Source organism: Parasteatoda tepidariorum, chromosome 6 (genome assembly GCF_982258835.1).
Source record: "Parasteatoda tepidariorum strain Cologne lab strain chromosome 6, Ptep-v5.0, whole genome shotgun sequence".
Lineage (NCBI taxonomy): Eukaryota > Metazoa > Arthropoda > Arachnida > Araneae > Theridiidae > Parasteatoda > Parasteatoda tepidariorum.
Window position 1 is genome coordinate 3,929,206 of NC_141760.1, and position 14,987 is coordinate 3,944,192.

Genomic DNA, 14,987 nt, shown 5'->3' on the forward strand with positions numbered 1-14,987 from the left:
TCATGCATATTACTTTTAAACAAAATAGAAATATTTCTTTCATTTTTATAATTACAGCATAATATTAATTGTGACCTCCAATGTTGTAGTTTTCATGGCTCACTGCTGGAAAAAGGTTGTGCATCCCTGTTATATATTAATAATTTTAAAGTTAGATTACAGTTTCTAATCTAGTAAAGAATGCTTCCTAGAGAATATCATATAACATTGCTATCAGTTTGAAACTAAAATTTGATTCCATCAATGTTAATTATCACTTGTTTTCATAATATGAAAGAAGAAAATAAAAGGCAAAGATAATCTAAGAAGGGGAAAAAAGTGAAATGAGAATAAATTTAAACATTATACAAGAAACATGAAATTACAAATGATACAAGAGATTTTATGCATAAAAAATGAAACTATTTACAAATAGGATTTATTATGTACAATATAAGGGATCACTTTAGATGTGAAAGTCATTGTTTTTTGAACCCTTTTAATATAGGATAGATGTTTTCAAAGGCCTCATAAATTTCAGCACGAACTTTTGCACCTGCAAGGAAAGTGGTCATTTTATTAAAATGCATTATGCACTTTATCTCTCAAAGATTTATAACATTCTAGAAAATAATAAATTCCATGCATTCAGCAGCAATTTCAGAACTATCAGGATATATTAAACACAATTTACAAATGAATTGAATTAACAACTGTATTCATCTGAAAAATCCTTTACCTTATTATTTTACCAATTTCAACATGCTTTCCTTCCAAATAAAGGAATTAAGAACTTAAAAAGAAATTCATATTATGATGAAAATAAAAAGTTTATTTCACAGAATATAAATACTGACCCATTCATTTATGACGAGAGTGTATGGCCTGAGTCAACTTGCCTGTTAAAAGCAGGGTACCTACACTATCTGTTGACTGAATTTATCAAAAATAAACCAAATCAAGCTAGAGGATTATAAAGCTTTTTTGAAAGGAGAACTTCCCCGAGCAGACAAATACTTTTTTCCTCATGAGTCAAAAAAGGGACAAACAGATTATTTTGTCCGGGTAGAAATCAGGAGCTGATGCAATTCAGAAACTGAACAAATTTTGACTTAATTTCCAAAATACAAACTTCTTAATTTTAGTATTTCTTTTAAGTCTCAAAAGATTGTGGGTCAAGTCCCCTTAATCACAGCCATTTCAGCAAAAAGATGGGGAAACATTGATAACCTTTTCATTATTGAGAATAAGATATAGTGTATCCATGTTGGAAAGTCACAGTCTCGTGTATGCATTTTGTTAGAAATTTAGGTACATAGCAAAAATTTAAAAAAAAGAGAAGTTTTTCTAAGCATTTCAAAGGAAAAGAAAATCTTAATTAGGATATGCACACTAAGAAAAATATTATTTTCCTTTAGACAGAAGTTCTTCATTTATGCATACATAAAATTAACAAAATGTCAAAACTTTTTCAGATTTTACGAAACTTACGGAGTCATGATAAATTAACTAGTCTCTGGCAGAAAACTCTATTCTTGATTTTATAAGCCACCAAAAACATTTTACATGCCATTTAAAATATTGTTGCTCATTCTCTCATTTATATTAATAATTATATCACTAAATTATACAAAAAGATTAATTTTATTCCTAAATTACCTTATGGTCCCTATTTTCACCACACTTAAAAAATCTGAACACTCAATTTTTAATTCCAATTATTTTCTAAATTAAATGATACAGAGATAAATAATATTACAGTGGAACCCTGATTTTACGTTGTCCGTTTCATATGTTATCCCACTTCTTACGTCATTTTCTGCTGATCCGTGAAAATTGCCAATACCAATAATGTTAAAAAATCCAGGATTTTGAGTTATCCCTTTTATGAAAACCCCGCTTGACGCGTTTTTCTACAAACAGATCAAAATAATTTTTTTATTCTACAATTCTCACACAAACTTTTTTCTAGTTTTTTGAACAAGAGAAACTTATTTTTCAGCTGTATGGAGCAATTCTTGCATTCTTTCTGTTCCGTTTTGTCCATTTGTCAATAGGGGAGGAGGGTGAAGTTTCCACTCTGTCACTATCGGAAGGGTGGGGGAAGATGCAATTCACTGGAACCCCAAAACCACAGGTGATGGAAGTATGACATCTACGCCTTCTATTCTCCCCCTCTCCCTCTCAACAAAAGAGAAAGAGGGGGTATTAGAGAGACAACTGTCAATAATGATCGAGTTTCATATGTACTCCAGACGTCTTACTGACGCTGTTTATTTGCGATACAAAGATAAGTCACTTTGAGTAGAGAGATGTGGCCATTTCTTCAATTCTCCCCCATGAAAAATGGTTTCACTAATTTTTCTGTGCTAGCATGTCAAATGAGATTTTCAGTCGGTTTTGTTTCAGTTTGAAAGCTATAGCATTTTTTCTCATTTTCGAAACCTCAGTCATTATGTTCTTTTCTTGAAAGAAGATGTCGAAACGAAAATGCTTTTCTCCGGCCGAAAAGGCTGAAATCGTCGAAAAAGCTAAAGAATTTCATGGCACTAATGTTGATCTTGGTAAATCGTTGGGTATCGGTTATTCAACTTTGCAAACGATTTTAAAGCAAGAAGCTTCAGTAGAACTAAACGCTGAAAAACTCGGAAAATATACCAAGAAGAGAAAAACCCTTAAAACATCTCCGTATGATGAGTTAGAAATTTTTTTAATGAACTGGTTCAAGGAAGCCAGAGCAGCAAAGATTTCTATAAATGGATCCATCCTGAGAGAAAAGACGCTTGAAATTTCTGAAAGGCTTAAACTCCAGGGCTTCAGTGCATCAAATGGCTGAATCGCTCGATTAAAAAAGAGGAACAATTTATGCTTCAAATCTATCTGTGGCGAATTCAATAGTGTGGATATGACAACTATGCAACAGTGGAAAGAAGAAACTCTGCCAAATTTATTAAAGGGCTATAATCCAAGTGACATATTTAATGCCGACGAGACGAGATTGTTTTTCAACCTATTGCCAAACAAGACATTGACAATCAAAGGTGAAAATTGCCATGGAGGAAAGCTTTCAAAAATTCGCTTGACTGTTTTACTCTGTGCAAATGCTCATGGAAGCCAAAAGTTAATGCCTCTTGTGATCGGTAGAGCAGAGAAACCACAGTGTTTCAAAAATATCAAGAGTTTTCCTACCGATTACGCTTCAAACAAAAAAGCATGGATGACGCAAGCATTATTTGAAAATTTTCTTTGAAAACTGGATAAGAAAATGCGTTTTCAAAAGCGCAACATAATTTTATTCCTAGACCAATGCAGTGCTCATTTAAACCTTAAATTGAAAAACGTGCGAATAGAGTTTTTTCCAGCCAACTATACCAGCAAACTTCAACCACTGGATTTAGGAATTATCCGATCATTTAAAGAGAGTTACCGGAAGCAACTGGTTAGAAAATCTCTTATGTTTCTTGATTCTGGTGACTTTCAGGATGCTTCTAAGGCAAAAATTAATGTTCTTGAGGCTCTTAGCTTGATATCTTCAGCTTGGAACAGTGTCAACCAAAAGTGTATTATCAATGGATTCAATAAAGCAGGATTTTCAATATCGGAGGAGGAGGGCGCTGTTGTTTTGGAAGAGGAAGAAGGTAGCGTGTCTGAAGTTGAGGATCATCCGGAAGTGGATGATGCATACATCGACTGTGACACAGATCTCATTACTTCAGAAATCCCTTGAATAAGTGATTTCTTTGAATTTTTGAATAAGTGAAAATTTTTACTTGCAAATGTAAATCAAGAAGCAAGTTTGCAAAAAATTGTTAGTATTGAACGAGCTGTAGATGTAATTGTAGCTAAAAACAAAAAAGAAGTAAAGATTACTTATTTTTTCCATTAATTTAACTGGTAGGTGTAAATTTTTAAAAATATGCATAGATTTTTCTTAATCCCGATTTTACGTTATTCCGCTTCGAGCGTTTTTTATCGCTGGTCCGACCGAAAACGCAAAATCGGGGTTTCACTGTATTTTGAAATGATATAGCTGAATCAGTTCAGATTTCCAACAACATCTGTTAAACATTAAAGCAATAATAATTCCTTCAATTCATACTTTTTTTTAAATCTTGCCTCGAAAATTCATTGAATCTTTTTTTAAAAAATTACCCCAGAGTACTAAAAATTTTATTAATCAATCTAGTAAAATGAGACTAGAAAAAAAATCCAAAAATAGTGAAATATTTTATATAAATATATCAGAAACAAATTCCCATAATTAAAAAATCTCAGTTCTTATCTTCATTAAATCAAGTAAACGGAACACAAAGTGCTCGAAGTGATGAAGATCTGCAATTGTTCATTGTTCCGGACCCGAAGGAAAATACTGAGGGGTCTGTCTAGGTTTTTCTGAGAGGCACCTATTTTGTGAAAATTTAGACATAATTTGTGAAAATTAAAAATTATATTAAAAAATCAACACAAAAATATGGATTTATCGTTTCCTACGGGATAAAAAAATAAAATTTTAAGGAAAAGCCGTTTTTCCTAAAGTTGAATTTGTGAAGGTACAGCTAAACGGTAGTAAATTTGGCCCCTACAGACCCCTGATACTTTATTAGTGAATGATCCCAAGTCACATTTAAGTAATATAGAACTGATCGGAGCAGTGCGAGTATGCTGCATACTTGCTTGTGATGAAGACATGGTGGCGAAGATATTGAAAAATGAATTCCCATGACCAGAAAATATTTCAGAGATTTTCAGTTTGACTTCAAAGGGCAAGAAATAAAGCCTGAAATGAAAATATAGCAAGTTGTATGCACAAGAATCCTACCCACTGAATCAGTTAACGTGCATGAGGACCCACGAGTAATATATACAACATATAAAATGATTTGCTCTTCTGTACCATGCAAACAACGACAGTAGGCCAAAGTAGATTGCGGTTGAATGAATAGCAAGAATGTTGAATGGAACCAATTGAATATCCCACTTATTGTGTAATTCGACATGATTAAGAAGAATCTTATTTTTGGAAGAAGAAAAAAATTAAGGACCCAATTAAAAAAGGCACCTTTAAGGATTATGAAAAAATGAAAATCAAAAACAAGTATCTTTAAGCCCTTTTTGAAAATGCTACGCATTCGGATAATGTTTGTAAATTTCTTTACGATGGTTCAAATAAATTTCCTCCGTCATATTTTTTTACATCTGCTAGCTGCAGTTCAACCATGATGAATGATCAGGTTCAGAAATAGAAATCATCAGAATAATATTATTTTGAAATCGATTGAGTCAGGTGAGAATTTTTGGAATAAAGTTGAAACCTTTTATTCAAAGTACAGTAACAATTGCCCAAGCTTGAGTGAATCTAACATTTTGAATATAAATTCAAAGAACAAATCAATCATAACTGATGAGTACCTTGACGATTGACTATGAGCAGCAATATCTCCATATTACAAAGCATTGTCCAATAAAATGCAATGATACACAGGGACTTTATTTACTAAATAATAAATGCATAAAAATCTACAGAGCATAGAAATTGTAATAAATAATTACTAAATTGATTACATATTTAACAGAAAATTAATAATAATTTTAAATGTTAAATTAAATTTTCAAAATATTAAATATATGCATTACTATGTCCAAATATAAATTCACCTTGAAAAAATAAAGAGTGCACACCATCGGACTATTGTGCTAGAATACATTCTTGAGTTGAAGAAGGTGCAAGATCTCTTGAGACGTACTAAAAGTGAAGATTTAATTTGTTTGTGGAAATAAGGATTAAGTAGAATTCTATAGAGTAAGCTATTCTGCTTTCTACTTCAGAATTTTATATTTTCTGAAGTTAAGAATCAGTGTTATTTTTCCAATGTTTTATTTTCAAAAAATTATCACAAAAAAAAGTTTATTGAGCAATCTATAAAAACCAAATATATGGTCTCATTAGAATAAATAATACTGAAACAGCAGGATAATCAAATTTTGCAAGATGCATTTAGATGATGCATAATTCACAAAATTCCCCCCCCCCTAAAAATTTCATCTGAAGTAAAAATACTCCTAAAATTTTTATTAAAATTATTGGCTTTTTTTTCAACTGCTCAAGAAAAATAAAATTTACAAAAAACAATCAGTGAGTAATAAATCAGTGCATGTAAAGAGGGCAATAATGACACCGCTTTCATGAATTCTGAATTTAAGAAATCAATAGCTATGACTCTGGTAGCAGAATGCAAAGTGAATGTGCAATACTAACTTCAAAAAACCTAAAATGATTGCAACCAGTTAGATAGATTCAAAAAGCTGAATCTAACATATATGTTGCAAATAAAAGGTCCTTAAAAATTATGCATAAAAACTTTATGTTTCTTTAAGTTGAACTTTAAACAATGATACTTAAAAAATGGAACAAATCCCTACACAGTTAACTCTGTAATCAACTAACAGGAGAAAATTTTTTTAATTCCTTGCTATGTTCTCTCAATTCGGCTTTTTAATTTTTATTCTAAATAAGTTAAGAGATGTTTTAATAGGGAGTCTCTCAGCAATTTTCTCCCATTTGTTTGTTTGCCTTGTTTTGTTTGTTTATTTTTTTTAAAAAAAAATCTGCAACTGCGGTAATAATCTGCTACTATGGCTATGACTATAATATTGGCAATAAACGGTGCTGCTTGGGAAAAATCAATTCTAATCAAATCAACTTTCAACTCTAAAATAAAAGAGTTTTGCTTGGTACTGAGCATTTGGATGAGATTTCTTAGACTGTTTTGGGAACAACTCCTCCTCCATTGTGATACTCAATCATACTGTGAAATGATGGAATAAAACATTTAAATTCTATATAGTTAATAAATAAATTTTACTTTATTAGAAACGTGAGTCATTTTAACCTACAAAAAGTTGATTAAAGCTTTATGGTTAAAGATTCAAGCAAAAATTCTAGTATCTAGTAACAACTTTGCATAATTTATCTGTTATAATATAATTTGCATTAGGGTGACTCTCCAAAAACTTGAAATTTTCAAATCACAAATTCTTAAAAGTGCCTTAAGAAAATCCAGAAAAATTCATACTAACTTTCTATAAAACGCTTAATGAGAGAAAAATGAAGGGAACTCACTTTAACAATGTTGGCTAATTAGTTAATCTTCTGGATCAGAAAATGCAAACAGAGTGACATTTTTACAAGCTAAGAATATGATATTTTTTTTATATTATTCCTGCTGCAAAGTTTTTAAAATAAATTTAGGCTTCAGAACGTTCTTTTACTAGAATCATCACGTCATTAAACATGAAAACAAGTTCATTCTTTTAAAAAAAAGTCAATGTTTTCACATATAACAGAAATGTTATTCAGAAAAGTGACAGCAGAAACTATAACATAACATCAGTTTAGAACTTTAAAACTATGATAAGATGAATCTGATCTTCAAAGAATGTTATGAAACCAACGGTGGCAAAGAATAAACCATTAAAACTTTACAGAAACTAAAAAGTTTCGATTATAGAAAAAATTTTTGCACCTGAAGAGTGACAGAAACTTTTAAACAACACAACTTGGTGAGTTAAATGATTTAACAGTTTCCAAAAATATTAGTTTACACCTTTGAGTAGTCATAGCTTATTAATATACTTTAATTAATTACAGAAATGGTGGCATAAAAATTTTAAATAAATCTAAATAAGTCTAAGAAAAAGTTAGGGACAGGCTAGGAGACTGACATTTTGGTCATTTTCAAATTTTTTTATTTAAAAAATTGCGAATGAATAGTCTTTTTTATATGCGAAAATGCATGGTAAAAATTAAATCTTAAAAATATAAAAAATAAAAACTTTCTAGCCTAAGTCAAACTTGGGATATTTTGTTTGAACATAATGTTGTTAGGTTTTGGAGAATCATCAATTATGATGGTAATTTACAAAGTTATTGTTATTAATAGAAAAAATATTATTACAAAAATTAATAGAAAAGTGAAATTAACAGCTATTTTTTTTTGGCAATACTGATGATAGTGGCACATTTTAAGATTTTGATGAGTTCACACATAAGTTTTCTCTTCTGTGTAACAATTTCTTTTGTGGAAAACAAAGCTTCTTAATCCTCTAAAATTACTAATTTAATAAAAATACTTACTAATCACACGAAAGCTACTCTTTTGGAGAAATTGATTTTAATGATAACATTTTTAGATTTAATAATTTAGCTGAGTTGAATTTTTTTACAATTTAAAAATTTTTTTTAAGCAGCAAAAGTAATTTACTATATCTCTTCCAGTGAGTGAAAAGAACACATAGATTATACTTTAAAGAGAAAAATTTAAATCAAAATGAAGATACCTGTTAGCACAACCTTCCCAGAAACAAAAATTAGAAGAACAATTCTTGGCTTTACCATTCTATAGATGAGACCAGGAAAAAGTTCAGGTTCATAACTGAAAGAAGAAAAAAAAGAATGCAAATTCACATTTTTTTCTCTTACTATATGAAACAACATCCTAAACATATGAACTAAAATGCATTTCTAAAAAGTTTCGCAACTGGTACTAAAAACCAATGAGTTACAAATTCAGGCACAGATTAGTTCCAAAGTATAATTTAACGTATAAATAATTAAGATAAAGCTGAATGTTTTTTTTTTTTTTTTTTTTAGAAATTATTCAGATCTAACCTGAACATCCAAAATCTGCCTTCGCCCCATTCCTGTATGAGCTTTAGTCAATGGTGGCAAAGTGAACCGTATTCAGATCCCAGCGATGGCTGGTTGATATGAATTCCACACCCAGCTTGCACTGACCACAGTGATGACTAAAAATATCCTAGATGGATCATAGGTTAGAGTTTTCTTGCAGTGAGGTTTTACCGTGGGTGGTTTTCCTCCTTATGAAACGCAAACATTAAAATTTTACATCATTTTAAAGAGTGTAATGTTACAAAATTTGATCAAATAGTTTCTGACAAATCAAATTTTAAAAAATTGTATAGTTAATATTGGATTTTTGAAGAATTATTAAATCGATTATGAACAAATTTTGTATTTTGCCATACATAATTACTCTCTTTAAAATAATGTAAAAATTTAAATACCTTACAATTCAAATCTGTTTTTACTACAAATAAATAAAATAATGAAAAAAAATAGTTCGTAGATAACCACATCTTATAATTGTGCACAATTTTTTTTCTTCAAATCGCTTGAAAAGTTCTGGAGATATGGCAAAATACCCAATATGTAATATTAGAATTAAAGGAACCAAACTTTGGACCACTCTCTTGAACTCACTATCAGAGATATGTTTTTGCGGTTGATTTTGTAAATTAAAATATCGTTTGTGCAAATCAGATTATTTGAGGTCATCGCTATGTATCGTTAAGATTGAATTCTAACATGTGACAATCCAATAATAAGATCAAAAGTAATTCTGGGTGCTTTGTTTAATTTTTTGAGCACTGTACTCAACACATACATTACATAAAGTTAAATTAGAAAATAGTGAATTAGATTGTGGTTTACTATTTATGCATTTTTTTTCAAAAGATAGAAAAATTTAAAGTGAAAATAACCTTGAAAATTGACTGTGAGTAAGAACTAATCCTTCCAGCCTTATTGGAAACTTTACATCACAACTACCCACCATGTTTTGGATCTTGAAGTCTAAAAATTTTGCCTAAAAAGAAATATAACAAATAACATTTCAGGTGAAACATTGAAAAAAATAATAATAATAAAATAATGGAATAACAACGAAAGAAAATTTTATATCTTGAACCACTTTTTCAATATGCAGTGGAATGTCCATTTTGCAGAATCCTCAAGTAAAAAAAAAAAAAAAAAATTCTGGATGACAGGTCTTGAAGATTAACAAAGATCAAAAAATATATTATTTAATAAAATAACAATATATAAGAGATATTTAATGTCAATATTTTCAAAATGACATATTCTTATTAGTTAAATGATATTTAATTAACAAAAGAATATTTAGTATGGTAAAATAAATTTTCACTAATAAAATAATAAAAAAAAGAAAGAAAAAGCAAGCAGAGGATAAATTGAATTTCTTTCTTAATGAATTAAAAAAAATTTCTCTTAAAAAAAAACCCACTACACTTTCTGGTAAATTGATTAGAAGGGAAAATAAATCTTATTTAATAAAATGAAGAAATAATATGAGACAAGAAATGGAGTTCAGTAAGATTTTTTTTTAAAGAAAACATTCACAATTTAAACCAAGACAAAGCCATTTTGAAGGTGTTTCTTTCAAACAATAATAATATTCAGATTCATTACCCTCCATAGTTTATTCCTCTCCCTCGAAGCTTGATTTTCTTTAGCTACTTTAGTTTTTTTTTTCCCCCAACAATTCTTTCAATGTGCTCATTAAAGCAGCATAAATGTTTCATAATAAAATGCAGCAAGAGAATGTAAGAAGAAAAATTTCTACATATTACAAACCTTAAAAAACTATTCTTAATACAAACCAGAAATTTAAAAAAAAAAAACATTTTTTTAGGAAAAAGTTTAGTTTTGTGTTCAAAAGTACCTAAAAATAGAAGTTTCAAGTTATGAGACTTTGTAATGTATGTGTATTGAATTAATATAAAGTCATAAAAACAGGTTATAATACTAAAATGAAAACATGCATTTCTTATAAATTAATTAGCTTATTACTAATACAGGGTTCCCACTCTTTCAACAAAGCAAAATTAAACACTTTCTTTGAAAAAATTAAGAGTTCTTTTGAAAAATTAAGGACTTTAAAAATAGTATGATTGTTTATCATCGAATGCCTCCAGTGACAGTGCAAATTATTTACCTTCCTAAAAAAAATCAATAAATAAAAAAAAAGTAATAAACAATTTTATTATAATGTAAGCACTGATATATTTATATTAATTAACAGGGCTCGCTAAAGAAGTACCAGGCAATTTTTGAAAACCCGGTTCAAATTTTTTTAAAAAACATTTTCAGATTGCAAAAAGTTAACATTGTTCATACTGTAAAAGTTAACGTATGAAACTAATCTGTATTCCATTTTTATTGATGTCATTGAAATTAAATCGTAAAATTAAGTGCAGAAATTAAGATTTGCAATTTTTTCATGTATATTAAAGAAGAAAGAGTAAATAAAGAATTTTGGCAAAAACATTGAAAAAATTATTTCAACAAGTTTTTACATTTCGCTACTAGACCAGCAAATGAGTTATACAACTTTTATGATGAACTTAAACAAAATTATTTCCAGTCAAACCTGTTATTAGGAATTAACTTTAGATAATGCGACTAAACAGTCTGGTGAAAAACATGAACTAATTTTAAGGTAACCAAAAATTGAATAAAAATTAAAAACAGTATATTAAGTTGCAATGTTAACTGAATGAAATGATTATTAAAATCTAAAGATCTTTTAATTGAGTAGATTAAAATTTTTCTGTAACAATCTGCTTTTCATTAAGAATTAAAAATAACAGCGTAACAATCTAAAACTTAAAAAAAAACTTTTACATTGCAACATAACAAATTATAAATAGTTACCAAATATGTAACTCTCTTGTTAGAAGCCAATCATGCTTTCTTATTTAGTACTCAGGAAAAAAATTTAAAGAACTGTTGAAAAAAAAAAAAATAGGTTCTCATCAAAACCCAAAAACCCCAGGTTTTTTTTTTGAAAAACCTAGGTGGGCAGGGATTTTTCAAACCCTGTTTCTTACAAATCTGTTTAATTTTCAGTACAATCATGAATTTCAAAAAATATTATGCTTTCCATAAATTTAGTTACTTATTACACATTGAAATATTATACAAATTTATTTAATTCTTCAAGATTTTAGGAAGTAGATTTCATTATGGAATCCAGTTAAAAAAAAATTTCAGATACTTCTTTTTTTAGCGTTTTACTCAATTCCTATAAGCAGATGCATTACCAGTAGAACTGAATTTCTTGAATTCAGTCAATTTTGAAGGTTAGTGTGGGTCTTCTACTTAGGTACTTTAAAATTGCCCCCGTCCCCTGAAAAAAAAAAGCAGTTCAGTATCCCCCTTTTCCACTCTCTTCATAGAGTATCATTCTAAGCAAAAGGCAGAATATATTGATGAAAGAACCAATATATTAATGAAAGGACAGGCTTTATTCCCCTTACTTGCACCCCTCACACACATTAACTTTTGTCTCTCTAAAATGTTTTACCCTAGATGCATGGTCTAATTCTAAGTGATAAAAGAGCAAAAAAAAATTTTTTTTTAAAAATTGAACTGAAAAATTGTTTCTATCAACCATAGTGACGCTAAAAAATTAAGGACTTTTAAAAACCTTTAACCAAAATTAAGTACTTTTAAGGGTCCTTATTTTCCAAAATAAAAATTAAGCAGTTTTAAAGGCATTTTAAGGACTGCAGGAACCCTGTAATATAAGTAGGAGCATCAAGGTCAAAAAGAGAGAAAAACTTTAAAAAGTTCACATATCAGAGAAGGGGGGGGGGTCATAAGGATTATTTAAAAATGAAAATAATACCTGAATACAAATACAGGTTGGATTTAAATGAAAGAAAAAATGTTTTGAGAAACAAATGATAAATTTTCTTTGATTTTTATATTAATCTCTTACTGGCCATTTCATCACAGATCACAAAAATATTAGATATGAAATATTAATATTTTTTATAAAATAACATCCATTAATATAGATTTGTGCACAATTTTGTGATCCTTAAAATAGAAATTATCAGGGCTGCCACTGAATGAAAACAAGAAAAATAGTTGCTTTAGTTGCATCATATATGAAAAAAAGTCACCAAGATATATAAAATAGTTGCCAACATCATATCCTCCTCTAACTTAATTTTAATTATTTGTGCTGTAGCAGTATAAAATTAAAATAATATGCAGTTAAATACTCATATTTTATAAAAAATGTACATTTGTTTTTGGATTTACCAACAATATATAGATAGAGGAATGCTGAAGTAACTGATGTAGAAATTTTTGAACATATGAAAAATATCTATTTTTAGTTTTATTCTTTATGAGGCATAAAGCTTCAAATATCATATAAGAAACAATAGTTGTAATTAAAAAAATTACTGACAAAAAAAAAAAGCTAGGGACTAAAAATTTCATGCATTATAAAAAATGAAGCTGAAATGACACTTACTTTCATACTTAGATTTTTTTAACCTTACTATAAAATAAAAATTTAGCATATAATAAACAAAATCTGCATTCTAAAAGTACTTAAATAATTTTAAACAATAATATGAAAGGAAAATTATTATATAGGTACAAATAAATTAAAATTAAGAATTTTACGATTGAAAATGAAGTGAAGAAAAAACACACAAGCTTGCATAAAATGTGAAATTTATTATTATTTTTTTTTAACATTTCCTTGGGGCTTTTATTATAAAAATCAATTAAATTTGTTTTCCTTTCAAGAACAAGTTTTTAAATTTTAACCAATTCAATTTCATGATCTCTCTTACTCGTAATTTTTCAGCAGCTTCATGAGTAATAGCAGAAATGAGAGGATTTAAAAAAAATAAGAAAAATAGGAAATAACAGGGGGAAGGAAGAATGCTGAAATAATAGAAAAAGTAGGGAAAACAGGAGGTCTGCGGTCCCTGCATACTTCAATATTCCAAATCCAACAGAACATCAAAACAAACTGATCCGAAATTGTAATTAACTGCTGGACCCTTATTCTGTCACACTACGCATAAAAACAGAGAGTTTTATTTTTATCTGCTACAGAACAGGTGAATTTGAAACTCGAATTTCCTTTCTCAGCTCTAATTTGCAGCTGCTTAGTTTAGACATTTGAAAGAGAAAAAAAAAAGAAATATTGCAATTTAATTCATCGATTAAGTTTTTATTTTGTTTATTTTTCATAACTGATGCATTTCCAAACTTAATGCTTATCAAAAAAATTACGGATCACAATTCGACAGAACGAATATCAGTATGTACCTTTTTTTCTACTCTAAATCATTCTAAAAAAATTAAGTACACATTTTGTGTAATTAAAGACAATTATTTTTATTTTGCTACTTCGTTCAAATTAAAAGAGGGGGAAAAACGTATTCCTCAGAGATATTACATTAGCTTGTTGAAGCAGGACGAGCATTCACGTAGTGCGAATTCCAATTCCATTAGTCTGATTGGTTAAACATGTCTGTCTTGCTTTTGACATCAAACAGTGAGGAAGAATAAAGTTTGGATAAAATGAAAGCATGGCAACAAAGTGGGGGAAGAGGGAAGCTTATGAAGCTATTCCTCTTTTAAGTCGCTAATTGGCTTGAAAAAGTTGTCAATTTTACGCAACTCATTGCAAATTAGTTGTTTTTACTCACATTCCTACTAAAATAGTCGCCCTAGTTGCTATTGCTTTAAATTAGTCAATTTAGTTGCCATTTTAGTCACCAATGGCAGTCCTGGGATTTATGAACTAAGAATGAAGAGAGCTGTTACCTCAAATCCAAGTTTCTGCACTATCCTTGCATATTTTCTTGCAGCTAATCTAGACTGCTCTTCACTATACAAAAAAATATATATATATATGTAATTAAATAGATAAAATATAACATTGATTTTTTTTTTTTGAACTTTATGAACAAATCTCAGAATATAAGCTCAAATTGCAGACGTGTTAAAAACTTTGCTTTTTAATTTGTAAGTAATTTTGAAACTTTACGTTGCAATTAATGTATTTAAAATAATCATTCCAATATATGAACTTTTCTTTAACTCAAAATTGTTTTCAAATATTTTTTACACTAAAATTCTTTCATTATGGAGAGACATTTTTTTTTAATATTAAGAATTATATCCAGTAAAAACATCTGAATGTTTATATCAATCAAACATTTTGTGAAATTGAAAATTCATCAAAAATTTAGCTTAAATAAAAAATATCTAATAATTTTTTTCTTAAACTTCGAATTTTTTTTTCAATTACAATTTAAGGTAACAAACAGAAAAGTAAAAATTTCACTCGTTTTTATTCTTTTGAATAAAT

The 14,987-nt window shown here is 28.7% G+C and overlaps 1 protein-coding gene across 2 annotated transcripts in view; it reads right to left on the reverse strand.

Annotated features, from left to right (window-relative positions):
* Positions 1-361: 361 nt before the first annotated feature.
* The window catches only part of LOC107444597 (uncharacterized), a 33,957-nt gene continuing 19,331 nt past the window's right edge, over positions 362-14,987 (reverse strand). Inside the window, exons 4-8 of one of the 2 annotated variants that reach the window (XM_087165327.1) lie at positions 14,441-14,504; positions 9,541-9,644; positions 8,317-8,411; positions 5,635-5,722; positions 362-535 (exon numbers count right to left, since the gene is read on the reverse strand). In XM_087165327.1, coding sequence (XP_087021453.1) covers positions 517-535; positions 5,635-5,722; positions 8,317-8,411; positions 9,541-9,644; positions 14,441-14,504 — 370 coding nt within the window. In that variant the 3' untranslated portion in view covers positions 362-516. The remainder of the gene's footprint in view (positions 536-5,634; positions 5,723-8,316; positions 8,412-9,540; positions 9,645-14,440; positions 14,505-14,987) is intronic. The other variant, XM_087165329.1, reaches the window with a different exon arrangement.